The 20,899-nt window shown below is 51.4% G+C and overlaps 1 protein-coding gene and 1 long non-coding RNA gene across 2 annotated transcripts in view; one reads left to right on the forward strand and one right to left on the reverse strand.

Moving 5' to 3' along the window:
* Positions 1-20,899, reverse strand: part of SDC3 (syndecan 3) — a 173,535-nt gene that overhangs the window by 12,321 nt on the left and 140,315 nt on the right. The window contains exon 2 of the mRNA XM_030539206.1: positions 841-958. Within this exon, the coding sequence (XP_030395066.1) occupies positions 841-958 (118 nt within the window). The remainder of the gene's footprint in view (positions 1-840; positions 959-20,899) is intronic.
* On the forward strand, positions 6,602-19,157 carry LOC115637704. The gene is made up of 3 exons (XR_003997332.1): positions 6,602-6,701; positions 9,953-9,955; positions 19,146-19,157. It is a non-coding gene; the product is annotated as an uncharacterized LOC115637704 (long non-coding RNA).

Genomic DNA, 20,899 nt, shown 5'->3' on the forward strand with positions numbered 1-20,899 from the left:
GGCCTGGGTTAGCCCTCAGGGACAAACAGAGCTTGTTTATTAGACAATCTTTGATTAGCTTTTAGAACCTCATTTGTGTGTGTACGTTTACCTGTTTTAACCTTGTAAATAACTCTCGTTTCTTTTTGTTAGTCAATAAACCTTTCCCTAGTTTCTCATAGGATTGGCTACAAATGTTGTCTTTGGTTTGAGATCTAAGGTGCAATTTACCTGTGGTAAGTGACTGGCAGTAAGCTGAATATTGTGATTTTTTATGTAAGGGACCATCTATCCCAAAGGCAGGCTTGCCTGGATGGCAAGACAGATCAGAGTGCCCAAGGGGACTGTCTGTGACTCCATGGTAAGGCTGTTATAGGGCATGAGGAGTTCACACTTGATACTTGGGAGCTCATGGCCAGTCTGGGGTTTGTGCCCTGGTTTCTAACAGCCAGCCCTGCGGCTGGTACCCAGGGCCGAGAGCCACCCCAGACACCCTGATGCCTCACAAAGGCAATGACCCCCTGTAACACTGACACGTGCCAGCACCCTGCAAACGCCGCCCTGCACCCTGCAAACGCCGCAGGGCCTGTATGTGAAGGCCAAGCACAGAACTCCCCAGAGCTTCTGTCAGCAGGAGAACCTCACCCTGCAGAAACAATCCCCTGGGGGCTGGGAGAGGGCATGTGCCCATGGGGATGGGTGAGCTGTAATTTACTCCCTTCTCTGGAGCCGAGCAAAAGACACTCTTGATGCTCTAGTTACCTCAGAGGCCGAGCACTGAAAGCAACGGCAGAGCTCCCAGGATTCAGCCAGGGAGCTCTTATCTGATCCCCTCCCCTAGGGCCTTTACTCTATACTTACATCCCGAGCCAGACCCCGAATAGAGGTCATCACTTTCATCATCCGCAAAGGGGTCGTCATCCCCTGACCCTTCCAGGTCCACAGGTCTCTCGTAGTTTTCGTTACGCCAGCGCTGTGCCTAGAATCAAGCAGAGGAGAAAGTCATCTAGGGAACTTACTAGGAACAGCATTATATTGTCACACAAAGGCCCTGCCTCAGATCGGGCCCATTATGTCAAGCGCTGCACGTACACAGAGTTAGAAACAGTCCCCATGCTGAAGAGCAATACACTGCAATAGAGAAAGGGTGGGAGGAGGAGCAGAATGAGCTGGAAATAGAGATCAGGAACCGTGGGGCCATGTTCAGTGCCCTACCCATTGGACCACACTGCCACTCACCTACAGCCCATCTTCTGGATGCACACAGCCCCCTCGGGGACGGTTAAGAGCTGCAGGTTGCTGCCCATATATCACTAGGAGGGCTTGTAACAAGGGGTAAAATTTCCCAAAGTACCTATGTGATTTAGGATCCTAAGTCCCATCTTCAAAATTGACACTTAGGATCCTAACTCTTCTTGAAAGTCAATGGGATTTAAGCTCTTAAGTGCTTAAGTCACTTCTGAAAATGGGGCTTGGGCTCCTAAGTCACTTAAGCACTTTTGAAAATATGACCCAAGGTCTCTGTTTGGGCCTAGATCCTCTGTCTCTAGAGATATTAATGTTCTGCATTATTATTATCATCCATTATTTATCTCAGTAGTGTCTAAAATGTGCCAGGCACATTCCAAACGCAGAGGAAGACACAGTTCTTGCTCCACAAATAATACACAGTCCCAGAGTTTTGAAATTCCTCCTGCTGAGCTATTTTCAAAGAGGAACTCAGTATTATCCAATGGACTTCACTCAGCGGAGAAGATTGAATAGTACAGCTCCCGCTAGAACCAGACAGGCAAAATGAATGTGAAGTTTTGGGGAGAGGAGAGGAGAGGCAGATGTGCTTTGAAATGTATTAACTTACAAAGGGAAACGCAGTGATTATTATGAACATCACAGCAGAGGTGCCAACCAAGATCGAGGTCCCCTGGTGCTGTACAAACGCTCCGTGAAGCTGGCCAGCCCAGAAACCTCTCTCTTTGCTGCTAGTGCAGGTGAACAGAAAGTGCTAAGTGAAACTCACCAAAGCTGGTCAATTTCCCTGTGAAGGCTGCTCCAGCCTTCCTGACAGGGAAGTGACAGGACGCAGAGTGGGGGAGCAGACGCAGGTGGGGGAGATGTGAGGGCTTGGAGGAAGTTTATAGGACCTAGGGATAGGGTGATCAGACAGCAAGTGTGAAAAATCGGGACGGGTGGGAGGTAATAGGAGCCTATATAAGAAAAAGCCCCAGATATCGGGACTGTCCCTATAAAATCGGGACATCTGGTCACCCTACCTAGGGATCTCAGATAGAGAGCCTGGCTGGTCCATAAAACAATGCCCTTCCCAAGGTCACTGGAGAGCTCAATGTCAGCGGTCATGGTGCAGCACGGGTTAGGGAGTCCTAGACCCCACAGGTGTATCTTACAGACCTTTCTTTTCTTCCATCTATTGAGGGGTCCCCGTAGCGCTCCTAGAACTTCGATCCAACCCCCGCAAGTGGAGGGAGCCTCTCTCCTCAGATTGACTCAATCAGAGGCAGAATCCATCGCTTTCATGGAGGCCCGGGCTGGGTACAGTTGACGAGGTAGCTAAGACAATGGCCTAATAGGTCTTCCCCATCTCTAAATTTTACGCTTTGAGACTCTGCTTGCCATCAGCCAACAGGCTCGGCCTCAGATTTATTGGTAATGAAGCAATCACTGGGAGGGCTTAGAATAAGGGTCTGCCACAAAAAAATACCCTTAAAGGGCACCTAGAATCAGAAAAGTCCCGTACAGCTTATGGGAGGGTCCGTGTCATTCTCTTACAGAGCTGGATTTTCAGAGAGCAGGGCCATGTGTAAAATGTTTGTGCAATTGCACGCCTAGCTGCCACAACTGCAGTAAGCACATGAGCACACCAGGCATCACCCCCGGCAGTCAGACAGCTACACAGCGACTTGCCCAGGGAAATGCCCCATTTCCACATGCAGTCTTGGCAACCAGGTCAGCAATTGCTGGTACATTTTTACATGGTCTCTGCCTCTGACCGAATCTCCCTCTGCAGCTGTCACTGCATCTGCTTATCTGGCACCAGCGGCCCCTGTGCGTCTCCCTGCAATCTCACCATGGCTGGTGCGACAGCCTTCTCCTCCGCAATCCTGTGCCTTGGCACAGCCTCCTTGGATCTCTTCCCCTGTCCCAGCTCAGTTAAAACTTCTTTATTTCTCCCTTGTCTGCAGCTGTTAGTTTCTCTCTCTGGCCAGGTCTATGCTACAGACCTAGGTCAGTAAAACTGTTGCTCGGGTTTAAAAAACCCACACTTCTGAGCAATGTAGTTATACCGACTTTAACCCCTCGGGGTAGACAGAGCTATGTTGGCGGGAGAGCTTCCCGCATCAACAGACCTACTTCCTCTCCTGGAGGTGGATTAACTACATCCTGAGCTTTCCCCTCGGCACAGCAGCATCTCCACCTAGGTGCTACATGCAGCGTCATAAGTGTAGACCTGCCCTTGCTCTCTCCCGCATTTGTTCCATTTTGGCCGTAACCTGCATTATTTAACTCCCTGACTCTGGAAGCCCCTGTCCAAAAGAAGGGCTCGATCCCTCTGGATGCCAAGTACCCTCCATGCCTACTGGAGACCAGAGGAGCTAAAAGCAGGATCGGGCTCTGCAACTGCACCCAGCACATCAAGAAAACTTCCAGATTGACAGGAAGGAAACTCGGCTCACAGCTGACCCAGCACGTGGGATTCCTGCAGACAAATACATCCCCGGTGCACCTACCCTGCAGAAACCATGGACTCTCCTCTCTCTCTCTCCCTCTTATTGGGCACCATTTGGAGTCAAAGCCTCTGAGTAAAGATCTAAGCCCCAGGCCCCCCCAGGCGAAGACTCTCCCTCTGCCCTTGGGGGCCAGGCTGTTCAGATTTCACAGCCTGACGCACGAGACGCATATGCGGAAAGTTTATTTGGGTTTCCAACAGCCATAGCGGAAACCCAGCCAGCAGGGCTTTGCCCACAATGGGCTCATTGACTGACAGCCCCTGTCTCTCTTCCTGGCGCTGGCTGTACCTGGAAGGGAGTCCGTCATGGTACCAAGTCTAGCTCCAAGAGAGAGGGTTTGCTGTCCATCCCCAACGGGCAGAGCACTGTCAACTGCCCGCGGGGTGTAATCAAAAGTCTCCACTGCTGTCTGGAGCACTTTACTGGGGGGTATTGTTAATGATCTCTGCAAGAGAGTGGGCTGTCCAATTATGATGCCAGTTTTACCCAGCTGTGTCAAGGGTCTTTGTACGGGAGCTAGAAACTCTCCTGTACCTTGACCTTCCAGTACATTAAAACTGATTATAATGGCCTGCGTAATATGTCAGTCTTGTTAAAACTCTGGCTCCTGCAGTGCCTCTCTGAATGGCTCCCATTGATAGGGCTGGGAAATGGGACTGCATGCAAGCGTCCTAGCTCCTGGGACTGTCTGGCTAGTGTTGAGAGCACAGGGTGGGGTGTCAGAACTGCTGAGTTGACATGCCGTGTGGACTTGGGCAAGCCACTTAGCTTCTCCATGCTTTGCATCGTGCATATAATAATATTGTAATACACTGATAGCGCTCAAGGCATTTCTCTTCATGCTACGACCACTTAAAACTCCACAGGGATTGCAGGAATAAAATTCAGTCTGCCTGCTCTGTAAGTCCAGGCCCCTGATGGTTGGATTAAACAAGAATCCTCATCAGCTTGTAGCAGTACAGGGCTTATGGTACATAGCGGAAAAGTTCTACTTCCACCCAGTAGAGGACAGTGGCGCATACACTCACTAGCCGTGTGCTACAAGAGAAACCTGTTTCGCAGTGTGTTGTAAGTCTTCATTAATCTTGGGGAAACACTTTGCAGTCATGGGATGGAAGCTGCTCTGGAAGTGCCCTGGACAGGTGAAAAGCCCCAAGTCAAGCTGTGGCTTCCAGTACCACAAGGCAGATTTCCCAGGCTTCCCTGGTAGTCACTTCAAAAGTTGACGGGTGAGATTCACCCCCGCACAGAGGCTGAGACCAAGGCCCAGACACCAGTTCCCTCTTTGCATCATTCAGTGGAGCCAGCACTATTCACCACAAGCATTGACACAACATGAATCAGGCTCCAAAAACTCATGAGCTTGACTTAAAGATCATGAGAGTTGTTTTTTTTAAATAATACCTTTGAGGTTCTTTTTATGCTTCAGGGTGCACTCAGGTCACATGTTCAAGCATCTCTCTGCAAGCCTGACAGCCAGACCCTTACTTTTTCTTAAAATGAACACTGAGATGCTCACCTAATCACGTGCCTCCTGGAGCAGGAGCTTTTTTACACCAACTATTGCGAGACTCGCAAGAAAATCACAAGAGTTGCCTTGTGCAGGCCCTCTGTACAGGGGTGACTGTCCCCCAGGCGTGGCTGGTTAGCAGAAGATCCTGGCAGTTTAGTTATTAGAGACTCCACAGTTCCATATATGGTCACATTCCATCTATTTGACCTTCCAACCTCCCAGTAACGAGAGCCAGATGGGCAGGCCCTTTGTCAACCTCATTCCCTGTTACTGGAACCAGCCCAGGCCACTCCAGCCATTGACTCACTGGCTACTTGTGCTTGGAATGGGAAATCAAACAAGGAGAGCTCGTTCCAGAAATTCCTGAGCCGGTGCATAGCGTGGCCGGCTCCCCGCCCACCCCCACCCAGGAAAGGCGCGTGCAAACCAGTCCTTGTGCCCTGGATCCATTTCACTGGCACAACAGATTGAAACACTCCAGCACCAGCAACCTGGTGCCACCACGTGTGCCCCCCTCCCCTGGGGAGGCCAGGCAGTGCAATTACGAAACACTGGGCTCAAAGACCAGCCAGGAATAGTCCATTAAAGATGGCTCTGCAACTGGTGGGATTTGGTGCTGCTGTTACCACGTGGGGTTTCATAAGGGGGACCTCACTAGGAACAGCCAAGGGGAAGAACTCCCGTGGGGATTGCACTGGTGCAGAATGACACAGTGGCTGCAAGGAGGCTTGGCCATAGCATCAAGATGTTGCCGCGTTCTGATGCAGCGTTGCAACACGAGGGCGCCTCGTGGGCCTCTTGAATGACATCAGCACCTAGAAACGTCACTGCCGACCACCAAAAAAACGACCTTCAAAAGACCATTGTCGTCCCCTTCCTCTGAGGACCTCAATGTGCTTACAGCTGTTCTTCATAGCACCCTTGTGAGGTAGGCATTATCCCCAATTCACAGCGGGGGAAACTGAGGCACCAAGCAGTGACATGATTGCATAGAATCATAGAAATGTAGGGCTGGAAGGGACCTCAAGAGGTCATCTAGTTCAAACCACCCCCCCACACACACATACACACACAGTGGCAGGATTAAGTAAACCTAGACCAGTGGTTCTCAATCAGGAGGTCTTCCATGGGTACATCAACTCATCTAGAGATTTGCCTAGTTTTACAACAGACTACATAAAAAGCGCTAGTGAAGTCAGTACAAACTAATATTTCATACGGACAGTGACTTGTTTTTACTGCTTTGCCTACTATACACTGAAATGTAAGTACAATATTTATATTCCAATTTTATAATTATATGGTAAAGATAAGAAAGTCAGCAAATGTTCAGTCTGTGACACTTTTGTATTTTTATGTTTGATTTTGTAAGCAAGCAGTTTTTAAGTGATGTGTAACTTGGGGGTAGGCCAGACAAATCAGCCTCCTGAAAGGGGTGCAGTCGTCTGGAATGGTTGAGAGCCCCCGTCCTAGACCATCCCTGACAGGTGTGTGTCATGGGGCAGAGCTGGGAATAGAACCCACGGTCATGGCTCCCTCTCCCAAATGTGGCTTGGAAGGTTGAGACTTTTATCAATGAATGTCAGTAAACATTAATTTCACTCTGCAGCCACAGAGTGGGGAACAAATATTCCCATCCACAGTAATCAAAATGTCCAGCTAGGCGACGTAAGACAAATACTTCTTGGGAACGCAGGCGGTTTGATTTAAGGATATTTACATTGTATATGTTGACATGCAGTGTTGCCTATTTGTGTTTTAACAGTTATAAAGCTCAAACTCTTTGAATCTTGTCTGTCATTAAATATCGCCTGGCCGCCCCGGCAGAATTTTCTGCAACCGTGAAAATTTAAAATCAATACAAGTAATTTTTAAAAAGTGTAAAAATAAACATTGACGTTATCCGTCAAAATTATACCAAAATAAAAATCAAATTCTGCCAAGCCTGTTAGCCATCACACCCTCCTTCCTCCCAGCCGTACAGCCAAACTCTCGTCTGGAATCTGCAACGCAGGGTGTGAAACAGCCTCTCTTGTGAGATTTCCAGAGCTCCCCCCGGTGCCTAGGGCAGAAAATGCTACAGAAACAGCCTGTTTGAGATTGTCTCGCTTCCGGCCTGCGGAGGGACTTGCAAGGGCAGAGGCTGTGACGAGCAAGGAAACCTACGGACAAGGATAATGGCTGCTTTCAAACCTCACAGCGTGTTGCTTTCAGGATCAATGTCAGGCTTGGACAGACTCCAGAACAGCCTGTATTTCCCTAGTGACAACCCCTTCTCAGGTGCCCAAAGTCTCTAGGAAAGAAAGAAGAATTAAGAACAATGCGCACCCAGGTGCTTTACCAACAACGGCTTATTTCCCAGTGCTTGACAGCAGCACTGCTTAGTCTAGGAATCTCCATGGCTGCCGAGACTCTGGCTGTGAAGGGTGGACACCAACATTTTAACAACTGGGAGGCTGTTTACAGCAGGAGGCTCTGGTTTCTGAATTATTGTTCTTTATTATGTATATGCTCAATTTTGCACAAGGCAAAAAGGTTGCACTGCGAACAGGTGTATAATGAATCCAGGCATGCGGACACAATTCTTAGATGAATCACACCAGAACCAGGACTTGAACTCAGGATCTGCAGGTCTAACAGCTCAGGTCTCTGCTCTCACAACCTGTATGGGTCCTATGAAGGAGGAGCATGGGTTGCCAGACGGAAGACTTTGGAGGAGGCACCAGGGAGCCAGTCTGTGTGCACATGGCTGGAATGCTGGCTGCAGTTGCAACATCTCTGTAATTAGTTCTCCTAATAAATAGCCAATTTTGTTTTCCAAGCGTGGATTCTTCTCATGTTATTACCCAGCACATGGTCCATGGAACATCTACCCCTTGGACTAAAGGACAACAGACCCAGCTGGGTGCAGTAGCAAGTCATTTACCTTCTCTGCAGTTCTAGAGAACTAGTAGTTTCCAGAGGACAATAGGAATTTAGGTGCCTGCAGGGCTAGACAGCAGCTGAACAGGGGTTCTCGGGATCTAAATTTTGGGTTTAGGCACCTAATTCCATTTAGGGATCAACCTGCAGTGTTTGGGGATCATCTCAGCGGGTGTTTTATGGGCTCATTCCTTGCTGGATTCAGGGGCAGGGCTTTGCCTTTGGGGTCTAAAGTGGCACCACACTATGAAGCCCCATCAGGCACGTCCCGCGTGTTACTTGCCATGTCAGCTCTTGCTGTTGCTGCCCCAGAGATGTGTGACTACGGAACGGACGGAAGGTGGGAGGCCGGGTGGAGAGGGGATCAGGGAACTGGGGGTCAGGCAAGAGGTGGGGAGGCGTCAAGGAGACACTCTCTGTGTTAAGATGTGGCCGGCCCTATAACGAATCCTGTGAGCCCCTGCACTGGTGTGCATAGTATGGGCACTACCCTGGGTAGAGGCAACATTCAGCCCTGAGCATTAACAAGCCCAGAACTGGATGTGCCCAATCTCAGGAATATTTCTAATCCTCACTCTCTGGCTGCCAATCAAGAACTGCTTTTGTGTCTGCAGCCCCTTCCTGTCCCTACACGCTTAGCTTCAATCCACTCCCCTCCCCCTTGTGTTTTCTTGATATATTTTTTAACAGGATAGATTAGATTCGACAGATAATCCTAGCAGCCTACTTGTATTTGGAGTAATATTTTTTGATGGGCAAGGAAAATATAGTTTCTTCTCCTATTTCCAGCCTTGTAATGGTAAAAGAGGCGGACCGGTACATTTGATACCTCCGTAATAGTTCAGCCCTGCAAAACTGTCATGGAAGTCGACCATCCTCGGCTCAAAAACAAGGCGTTTACCGTTTTGTCAGCGACAATGCAAAACCTAACGATACTTTACTTGATCAAAAACGAAAGTCAATATCTCCTCCCTGCGGGAGCTGTTAGAGTTTTGCGAGGCCTATGCTCTCATACATAGAGAAACACACACTCACTGAGTCTTGCGGCCTTGAAATTCCACTGCTCCTTAAGTGCTTTCCTGCCACGTCGGATAAATCCCAGGGCTCTGATTTCGTGCTGAAAATAAATAACTACAGCCCCATCCTGCTGGAGAGAAGAGATTTGCAAGCTCTGCTTTTTCCAGTAAGATAATGTAAAGGCAGCAGGTAAATATATAAGGTGTTGCTACCTTCACGAGCATTCAGTGCTAAGAGCAGAGGTGTTAATTAAAACCAGCTGCAATAGTAGGTTCACAGAGGTGCACGGAGGTGATCTGCCAGGCAGAATAATTCTGTATCCTCGTTCGGTTGCTGTTCTCCCTTTTCACAGACGGGAGCCCTTTAAGCTTAGTGGTGTGGGAGGAGCCCACTCCCCTGTCCCAAAGAGATTGACAGTCCACACACAGTGGTTGGAAGGCAGACCAACAACATCTGAAGCCTCAGCCCACGTCCAGACTACCCCGCCGTATCGGCGGGTTAAAATCGATTGCTCGGGGATCGATATATCGCGTCTAATCTAGACGCGATATATCGATCCCCGAGCGCGCTTATATCGATTCCGGAACTCCATCAACCCCAATGGAGTTCCAGAATCGACACGGAGAGCCGCGGACATCGATCCCGCGCCGTCTGGACGGGTGAGTAATTCGATCTTAGATATTCGACTTCAGCTACGTTATTCACGTAGCTGAAGTTGCGTATCTAAGATCGATTTTCCTCCCCTAGTCTGGACGAGCCCTCAGTCCCTACCAGGAAGGCAGTGCTGCTCATGGGAACACGAATCAGGACTCCTGGCCTCTCCCACTGATTTGCTATGTGAGCTGGGGCAAATCCCTTAGAGCCTGATTTCCGGAAGACACACGTACCCACTGCTCCAGCCGAAGCCAATGGGCGGCGTGGGTGCTCAGCGCCTCTGACGATCAGGTCCTGATAGCCCCTCTGTGCCTCAGTTTCCCCAGCTGTGATAGGATAATAGGGGTGGAGCTCAGGGAGGGGGGCTTGCTGGTTGCAGGGCTCAGTTCATTGATGTTTTGAGATCTTTGGATGGAAGGACAAAGCGTTTTCATTACCCCTCTCCCCTCCATGTGAATCCTGACACACTCTAGGTGCTCACAGCATGACACCAAAGGACGGAGCAAGAGACTCCCTTCCCTGCTCTGTGCTTATCTGGAACTAGACCCCCCCCCCAGCATCCCTGTGCCACAAAAAGGATCCGTTCAAGAAACCAAATTCCCTGCTGTGTTCTCAATCCTCTCTCCACTTCACATCCTCACGGTCTGCGTTCTGCAAACGCTGCCAGCTTCCCTGGGAGGGGGCGAGAACCAGCCAGCAGCTCCCCCACCCCCAGCCCCTCTCCCAGGGGAGTTTCCAACAGGTGCAAGAGCCAACTCACCATGAATAAAACACCCCCCGAGAACCCGGGGGGCAGGAAGGGTTTGATGCCAAAACACTCCCTCACTCTCCCAACCCTTTCAGGCAACTGCCCATGATGCCAGAGTCCGATGTCGGGGGATCAGTATCCCAGCCGGCCAGTAGTGGCCCTCACCTATACTGCCTCTGAGGCTGTTTCATCGTAGGTTAGAGCGGTGACAACGACGAGCAGGCAGGCGGCGGGGAGACGCTGGAACCCAGCTGGGACAAAGCTCGAGAGCAGATGCTCTGCACTTGTGGGCAGTGGACAATGGGGGGCGCGGAGCCAGCTGACCTCACGGCACGAGTTCCTTCCTCTTTCCAGCTGCTACGCTGCAATCAAGGAAGCTAAAAATATGTCAGGCACGTCCCGCCTGTTACTTGCCATGTCAGCTCTTGCTGTCACTGCCCCAGAGATGTGTGACTACGGAAAGGAGGGAAGGTGGGAGGCCGGGTGGAGAGGGGATCAGGGAACTGGGGGTCAGGCGAGAGGTGGGGAGGCGTCAAGGAGACACTCTCTGTGTTAAGATGTAGCCGGCCCTATAATGAATCCTGTGAGCCCCTGCACTGGTGTGCATAGAATAGGACAGCTCCCCATGTGCCGGGGGAAGGCAGGGAGTCATTGCACAGACCACTTGGCAAGAGACGAATCGTCCCCAAAGTCACTTCCACAGCCAGTTCCCCAGCCCATGGGTCACAGGGGACAGCACTGATCTCCCGGGGATGGCGCTTTGGTCTCTCAGTGTCTGCAGCTCACAAGAAATACCCCACAAAAGCCAGCTGCAAGGGGCAGTGGAATGACCACAGCCCTTCCAGGAAAGCCACTTAGCTAACCCAGCCAGGAGCCACAGCCAAGCGTGTCGGCCTGCATCAGCTCACTGGCATGTCCTGCCCCGGCGCCAGCACGAGCACACCACTGGCATGGCCGCAGAGGCCTGCTCCAGGGGAGAGCTGGGGCTGAAGAGATCGGGACTGGCAGCCTGGACACTGGCAAGGCAATTTAGGAAACAGATTCATAGCCTGGCTCTGTTCCTGGACGCAGCTGTGAAATTCATAGCAGGCTGACTCGCTGGTTCATTGTCTCCCGCCCAGCATGCTGTGAAAGCCCCACCACCACCCCGCATGGTACTGGGCTGCCTGCTCTGATCACTGGTCCTGTGTACAGAGCAGAACATCCTGCACCAGCACCATGTCAAACCAGACCCCGGGAGTGGCTCTGGGGATTCCTCACTTCGTGGCATGTGAGGGCCTGCACTTCGCGACATGCCATGGTCTCACTCCGCACGAGGCGAATGATGGGGCAAAGCGGAACTCTGCAGTTAGGAGCCATCCCATTGCACCCTCACAGAGTCAGTGGCCGTTTCTACCAGAGCATCTCATAGCACTTTACACATTCATCGTGCAAGCAGGGTGATCAGAGACAGTCCTGATATTTGGGGGGGGGTTTATATGGGCTCCTATTATCCTCCACCCCCTGTCCCGATTTTTCACACTGGCTGTCTGGTCACCTTACGCGCAAGTCATAAAACTTCTGAAAAGGCAGGTGAGTTTCATGAGCCCTATTGGACAGAAAGGGAAAGATGAAGCAACTTGCCCAAGGCTGCATAGCAGGTTAGTAACAGGGTCAGGACTAGAACCCGGGAGTCGGGATTTACTGCTCTAGACTATCGTTATCATAGTAAACAAGCCGTGATTGTTTCTGCATAGGGGATGACTAGGGAGACTGGATTTCTAGAAGCAGGGTGAGGTCCCTCTTAACCTCCTTAGTGTCAGCCAAGAGCTGCTTCAACTTAGGTGCAAATGCTTGTGAAAACACTAACCCCCACTGTGACCGTTCCCTTTTTGCACCCTCCAGCTGGGAAAGAGACAAGCAAATCAGGGTGCCCTAGAACGCTGCTCAGGCTTGGTACATGTGCTCACTCGCACAGACTGATGCTATTGTTCAATCCCGCAGCCACACACTCACTAGGGGGTTTGCTGTGGACTTCAGTGGGACCAGGAACAGGCTCTTAGTTATTCATCTAAGCAGTGCCAGGAGTTCCTTTAGCCAGAGCAACCAATTCATTTCACTCATTCAGCTCCTCGGGGCTTCAGCTAGCACCCAGAGAATATCTGCATTAAACCAACTGCCCTAAGCAGCTGCTTGTTCCAGCTGATCAGGTCTCAGGAGACCTCGGGTCTATTCTTGGCTCTGCCACTGATCTACTGTGTGACCTTGGGCAAATCAGTTTGCCTTTGCCTGCCTAGTCTGTTTAGCTTGCGAACTCTTTAGAGCAGTGGTTCTCAACCAGAGGTCCGGGGCCCACTGGGGGGCCGCGAGCTGGTTTCAGGGGAATCCACTAAGCAGGGCCAGCATTAGACTTGCTGGGGCCCGGAGCAGAAAGCTGAAGCCCAGGACCCCGAGCCCTGCCACCCAACTGATACCGAAGCCTGAGTAATTCAGCTTTCCAAGCCCCCTGTGGCGTGGGGCCCTGGGCAATTGCCTGGCTTGCTACCCTGAATGCTGGCCCCTGGCTTTTATATGCAGAAAAACAATTGTTCTGGCATAAGTGAGCTGTGGAGTTTTTATAGCATGTTGGGGGACCTCAGAGAGAAACGGTTGAGAATCCCTGCCTTAGAGCAGGGACTGTCTCCTGCTGTGTTTCCATGCAGCACCTTGCACAATTGGGCTCGGATTTGGGTCGGGGGCTCTACATGCTTTTGTTAAACAAATAATAATAGCTCAATCCCTTCAGTGGGTCCTGGTGTTTTGATGGTTGTGTACATTGTGGGGGTGGGAATACATTCTCTCCATTGCGTTACAGCTGTAAATTTTAAATGTATGGAGATAGCCTATCTCCTCGAACTGGAAGGGACCCTGAAAGGTCATTGAGTCCAGCCCCCTGCCTTCACTAGCAGGACCAAGTACTGATTTTTGCCCCAGATCCCTAAGTGGCCCCCTCAAGGATTGAACTCACAACCCTGGGTTTAGCAGGCCAATGCTCACACCACTGAGCTATCCCTCCCTGCAACTATTCCTGTAGTTAAGGCAGGATCTATTTCAAAGAAGTGCCTTGTTCTGTCTTTAGTTGCTATGGTTTGTGGCAGAGCAGAGATTGTCTTACATCACGTTCTCTCCTCAACGGACTCTACTGTGGGCTGGGGTCCCCCCATCAAAAAGGAATCTCCTATCAATGGGTGACAGATATTTACCCCCATGGTTAAGCAGGAACCAGCTGGCATGCAGCGAGGCCTTGGGAACAATATGCTGGATGTCACACAAGCGTGTCTCTCCCTAGGAGCAATGTTCTGGCACCAGGGCACTGGCATGGCACACACCTGGGACAGGCACAAACCTCGCAGGTGTGGTTGGCTGGGGCCTACCAGCAATGTGCTGCAGCCTCTGCAAACGCATTGGCTCTGGGAGTCTCTGATGCCGCAGGGCGGCTGCACACTATACAGGGACGTACCTTCCACGATCAGCGACAGCCACGCAGATGAAAGTTGTGAGGTGGCAAATGCCAGCCTAGAGTTCTTTCCCTGACTACCTGGGGTTCTGTTAGCTGCTCCCCACCAGCCCCAGGTAGAATCCGGCTGTGGCTCATATACCAGAAACGACCCAGGACTAAGCCAGCCCATCACAAGGCGAGGTGGAGGTGGAAGCTGCCAATATGCTCTTGCTGAGTGCCCGTCAGCTCAGGGCCCATACAAGCCCCCATCATGACCACCTGTGGCTGCCTGTGCCACGGAGCTGTGCGACGCTTCCACTGCTCAGAGACTAGGAAACAAGAGCGACCAGAGACGGGGAGAGTTGTCTCTGTCTCTGCGGCTTCTCTCATTTTCAAGCCTTTTCGAAAGCACCCGGGAAGCAGAGGGGGACGTGGATAAGAGATTCTCCTGCGGGCTCCAGCTCTAGTTTAATGCAGATGAGGGATGGCCAGTGGGGTCTCTGAGCTGGCTCCCCACCAATACTTTGTCCCTCTGCAGCAACATCCATCCAAGGATCTCAAAGAGCTTGACACCTGCCCATGGATTCAACCTCCCCTCTGCCTCTGCAGCGTGTCCGTGTTCTCACCCCGTTGTGCAGAAGGGGAAATGTCACGGAGAAGGGCAGCAGCTTGCCCAGTGCCACTCAGCAGGTCCCTAGCAGAGCCAGGAATAGAAACCTGACTCCCAATTCTGGGCCTCATCCACAATCCCCCCTCCTTACCGAGCTGGCCCCAGGAAGGGGCACCTGGATGGTCACACATGGGGCCACCCGCATGAGTCACTAAAGCAGGGCCAAGTGCAGCTTCCCTGTTTCGCCATGGGAGGGAGGGATCAGACTGAGCCGCATATTCAGAGCTGGGGGAAGTCCACGTCCAGGTGACAATGCTTTTCTGATCACAAATGTCCTGTCTGTGGAGCACATTGGGGCTGTGTGGTTATAATACGGCCAAGCAACGAGTGTGCCAACCACAACCGTGGAGTGAAAGAGTGTGGACTGGGAGCTGCAACAGTGGGTAGGCAGGACTCCTGGGTTCTTCTCCTGGTTCTGGAAGGTAGTGTGATCCAGTGGTTAGAACAGGGGACTGGGAGTCAGGACTCCTGGGTTCTCTTTCCAGCTCGCTCACTCACTCTCTGTGTATGTTACAAACTTAGGGCCGCTTGCATGCAGAGAGGAGGAACCAGACCTGGACATTTAGCCTCAGTAGCGTGACCCCTCTTCACTGAAGAGAAAGTAACTCGTCCACGTGAGGTAGTGGCCTGTTATGGCTGCTGTAGCCAGCCACCAGAGGGGGACAGAACCACACGTGGTAGCCAGGCTCCCACGGAGAGAGGAGCCCCTCAGTCACATGAATCTGGCTCCTCAGGCACGCCCAGGTCTCACTCCTTGGTTCCCCAGCACACGTGTCAGTGAAGGTGATGGGCAGGCAGTGTAGATGGCGATGCCTAGAGCTGATGCTTCGGTGCACCCGTATCACCTTCACCGTCAATTGAGCTGGAGCGCAGCAACCTTGCAGGCCCTGCCGCGTACAGAGCTGTAGGATCCCTGGCAGGCCAGGGCAGATCAGCTCACCCCCTCAGCAGCTAAACAACACGCAGGAGCGGGCTCTAGGCGCTAGCCCTCGCCCTCTCAAGTGACAGCTGCACAGAGCTCCCCTGCTGCTCTCCGAGGTCCCAGTTCCCTCCTCTGCCAACTCAACCCCCAGCCCCAGCCGCCTAATGCAATACCCCTGTGCAGCGGGGTGAGGCGCAGCTGCACGTCTCATGTGCTCCCCCAGCTCTCGGGCGGGTGCTGGCGCGCAGAATGGAGAGCAGAGCTGCACAGGGGAGCCGATTACCCGGCTGGAGCCATGCGAGCCAAGGAAAAGCAGCTCCCATTGATAAAATGACATCTCACTGGCAGAGGGTTTCATTAACTAGCACCGAGCTGCCTTCCCCACATCAGACCAGGGCTTCGTTAGACAAACTGAATCTGGGGCCAATATGGTCACCGGAGACAAGGGATCCCGGGAGGCTTTATCCAACGCTTGGAGCTCACAGTAGCTGGGATCCCGGCTTCTCCCTACACTGTCATCCTTTGTGAACGGAGAGGCCAGCAGCAGAAGACAGAGCAGTAGCCTGAACACAGCTCCCCCACGTCGGCTGTGCTAGCCACAGAGTCCCAGCTCCCACAGGCCAGTGGCTATGCTCTAAGCCAGGAAGGCAGGGTTCCAGACGTGACTCTGCTGTGACTGTGGGCAAGGATGGGAATAATAATTCCTTGTAAAATGCATGGGGAGATCCTCAAAGGATCTGCATCAGTGACCAGCACCAGCTGGGATCTGTTCCTTGCCAGGAGTATGTCTAAGTGCATGTTTCACTGGAGATCCTGGAGCTGAGTATGCTGGCACCAGTCGATCCTTCACACACCAGAATTTCTCAGTGTTTGAGCTCCAGGGCTTGGGGTGTGAGAGCTGGTCTCCATATGAGAGCTGGGATACCCCTTGAGGAAAGTAAGCTGCTTGTTCGTTCACCCCCTAGCTGCAGGCTGGCTTAAGGTGCAATTGCATGGGGAGCTTTTGGAAAGGGGGGAAGTAATGATCAGCCAAACTGGGATTTGCCCAAGTCACCAGGATTAACCACCTAGCCCCAGCGAAAGCACACGTTCAGGGATCATGGATCCCTGCACAACCACTGTACCCCTTAGACCCACTTCCCATGCACCCCTATTCATGCACACACCCAACACACACTCCCACATCCGACACACCATATACCCACACTCCGCTACTCCCATACAATCATTCCAGGCATGCCCTCCTCCATAGAGTCCTCCCCATTCCCACTGCTCCACCAGTTCGCTCACCTCCCAAACCCATGGTCCCACCCCCTCCCGCAGCACAGAGAGATCCATTCCACCTCCACCTCAAACACTTCCACCTCCCCATAGGGAAGAGCCATATAGAACTGAAGAGATTATAGGATTTTTGACCAATCCTACAGAATTTAACAGAGACTTCTAGCCTTTCTCTAGAATCCTATAGGATGGTTAAACCACCACCACCACCAAACCTCCTATAGGAAGTAATTTCTTCTCTACAAAACCCTACAGGTATTTAGCAGCAAAGAATTCTGTGGCACCTTGTAGACTAACAGACATTTTGGAGCATGAGCTTTCGTGGGTGAATACCCACTTCGTCAGATGCATGTAGTGGAAATCTCCAGGGGCAGGTATATATATGCAAGCAAGCTAGAGATAACGAGGTCAGTTCAATCAGGGAGGATGAGGCCTTGTTCTAGCAGTTGAGATGTGAAAACCAAGGGAGGAGAAACTGGTTTTGTAGTTGCCAAGCCATTCACAGTCTTTGTTTAATCCTGAGCTGATGGTGTCAAATTTGCAGATGAACTGAAGCTCAGCAGTTTCTCTTTGAAGTCTGGTCCTGAAGTTTTTTTGCTGCAGGATGGCTACCTTAAGGTCTGCTATAGTGTGGCCAGGGAGGTTGAAGTGTTCTCTTACAGGTTTTTGTATATTGCCATTCCTAATATCTGATTTGTGTATTCACCCACGAAAGCTCATGCTCCAAAACATCTGTTAGTCTATAAGGTGCCACAGGATTCTTTGCTGCTTTTACAGATCCATGGCTATCCCTCTGATACTATAGGTATTTAGTGTAAGTTCTACGGAATCCTGGTTAATTTCAAAGAGACCCTGATAAATTCGATAAGACTTTTCTATACGCACAATCTTTTTATTATATTTAGACACACACACTCTGCACCGAGCCAGTGTGATGAAATGGACAGTTACGTGCAGAAAAACACAGAGGGTCGGATCGTTGGTTCCCATAGCCTCGCTGATTTCTGTGGCACTGCGCTGACTGACAACAGCTGAGGATCAGGCCCAGACTCTAGCTACTCTCTGAAGAGGATGGAAGGATTGGAGGTTGTATATTTTTTGGTGCGTTATTGACCCGGGTCATCTCAGAGCTATTTCTCGGACATTCGCCATCCTTTATAACAAATGTTTCCCCTCAGGGCTTGTCTACATCACAAACGCTGGTAATCAAGTGTAGACACTTACCAGCGCTTTTCTTGACCTCCGTGGAATAAGCAGGTATCCCAGCATACCTGAGGAAGCCTCTGGTAATCAAGCTGGTCTCCTTCCCCGGTTTGCTCTTGCATTCCCCGAACAAGCAGGTCTCCTTCTCTGCGGTTTGCAGAGTGGTTCGGGGAACGCGAGAGCAAACCGCGGCGAAGCTGGTCTCCGAAACTTTCCTCCTTAGGAATAACCCACATATCAAGGGTGGGGGGTGGATTTGGCTGCCTGCTTCGCAGTGCTAAGCTTTAAGCTAGCTGACCGTAGGGGGACATCTGATACTCCCGGCTCAGCTAAATACATTCAAAAATCCACTTCTCCTGGCTCCGATCCCTGCACTGCACTGAGCCAGCAATGGAGTCACACTTCAAAACAAAGCAGGAGGACGGACTTCCTGCTCGGCTGGGCTGAGCAGATGCCGCGGCAGCAGTTTCAAACCTCGGGCTGTTCTGCTTACAAGGGAAGTTTGCAGTTGCTGTTTTTAAGCCACGGTCTTTAAGCGCGTTTTAAAGCGGAGACCAGGGGAACCCATTGCGCGCGGGCGGGCGGGGAGCTGCTGCTGCGGCGCGTACTTTCCAATCCCTCCCCCCAGACCAGAGGGGACGTTCGCCAACACCCAGACCAAACCTCTCGGCTCTTTTGTGGCTGGGGGGCTAGACACGCGGGGCCTCGTTTCCCCGGTTTGCTCTCGCGTTCCCCGAACCCCCCTTGAAGCCGCCCAACAGCGCTGCAGTGTGGCCACATCTAACACCACTTGCAGCGCTGGTTGCTGTAAGTGTGGCCACTCTGCAGCGCTGGCCCTATACAGCTGTACTAATACAGCTGTAACAACCAGCGCTGCAAAATTTTAGATGTAGACATACCCTCAGAGTCTCTCAGCGCATTCAAAGAGAGAAACTGGCCAATTCCCACCCCCGAAGGTTGGGTTAGAAATGAAATTTACTGCTGTTGCAAAGAGATCTTAGCTGCTGCGCGTGTCAATTTAATACAGTGTTGTAAGCTAGGGGAGAAGAGAGACTTACAAATCAATCACTTGGTCTTTAAACACAGGTAGATGCGGTGGTGAATCTTGCCTGAATGCTATTAGGCCCTGTTCCAGTAGCCATTGACATGACAACAGTAACTATGGTAACTACCTCCTCCATCCTAAAGACGGAGATGTGTAACTCCCCGCTATGCTGCGGAAAAGAGAGAGCACATCACTTTGATGTCAAGAGGTTTCCTCCAGCACTTTCATGTTTCTCTTTTGCCAAGATGACCTCATCAGCCAGCTCTGCTAATGTTCCAGCCCAGCCCAGCCACACGGTACCGACGAGCAGAAAACAGCATTGGATTCTGAGCAAGCTGCTGAATTAAAACAGATCCGTCTGCCTTGGGCACCGATCAGGAAGGGAGGGGTGGTATCTCTTTGATTAAGCCCCTGGCCTGGAGTTCAGGAGATCCAGGTTCAATTCCTGCCTCCATCACAGTCACTGGGTGACTTGGGTCAGTCAGCTGGGGTATGTCAGGAGTGTGAATGGGCTGGTAGGTGCTACCTCACACAAGCTACAATGGCCGCGTGGGCTAGCAACCAGGCCCTGGCAAGCTTATATTGCCTTGCTACCCCGTGCTACTACAGCTTTACTCCCAGTAGTGCCTGTAGCTGGATGAAGGCTGGTCAAGGTGTACCTACCTAGGCTACAATCACACCTCCACCTGAAGCATCGACATAACCTCTGTCTCTCTGGCCCAGAGCCTCCACGGTGTTTAGATGCCTAATTCCCATTGACTCTCTGCTCAGACCCTATGCCACCAGCACTCCCAGCTATCTCCGTGACACCACTGATTTCCTGAGGAAACTACAATGCATTAGTGACCTTCCTGAAAACACCATCCTAGCCACCATGGACGTAGAGGCTCTCTACACAAACATCCCACACACAGATAGAATACAAGCCGTCAGGAACAGTATCCCTGATGATGCCACAGCACAACTGGTGGCTGAGCTCTGTGCCTTTATCCTCACACACAACTATTTCAAATTTGATGACAATATATATCTCCAGATCAGTGGCACCGCTATGGGCACCCGCATGATCCCACAATATGCCAATATTTTTATGGTCGACCTGGAACAATGCTTCCTCAGCTCTCGTCCACTCACGCCCCTTCTCTACCTACGCTACATTGATGACATCTTCATCATCTGGACCTATGGGAAGGAGACTCTGGAAAAATTCCACCACGATCTCAACAGCTTCCATCCCACCATCAATCTCAGCCTGGACCAGTCTACGCAGGAGGTCCACTTCCTAGATATCACGGTGCAAATAAGTGATAATCACATTAATACCACCCTATACCGAAAACCTACCAACCACTATGCCTACCTCCATGCCTACAGCTTCCATCCTGGGCACACCACATGATCCATTGTCTACAGCCAAGCACTGAGGTACAACCGCATCTGCTCTAACCCCTCAGACAGAGACCAACACCTACAAAATCTCCACCAAGCATTCTCAAAACTACAATACCCGCATGAGGAAACAAGGAAACAGATCAACGGAGCCAGACGTGAACCCAGAAGCCTCCTACTGCAAGACAAACCCAAGAAAGAAACCAACAGGACTTCACTGGCCATCATATACAGTCCCCAGCTAAAACCCCTCCAATGCATCATCAGGGATCTACAATCCATCCTGGACAATGATCCCGCACTTTCACAGGCCTTGGGTGGCAGGACAGTCCTTGCTCACAGACAACCTGCCAACC

This window comes from Gopherus evgoodei, chromosome 20 (assembly GCF_007399415.2).
Source record: "Gopherus evgoodei ecotype Sinaloan lineage chromosome 20, rGopEvg1_v1.p, whole genome shotgun sequence".
NCBI classification, from domain to species: Eukaryota; Metazoa; Chordata; order Testudines; family Testudinidae; genus Gopherus; species Gopherus evgoodei.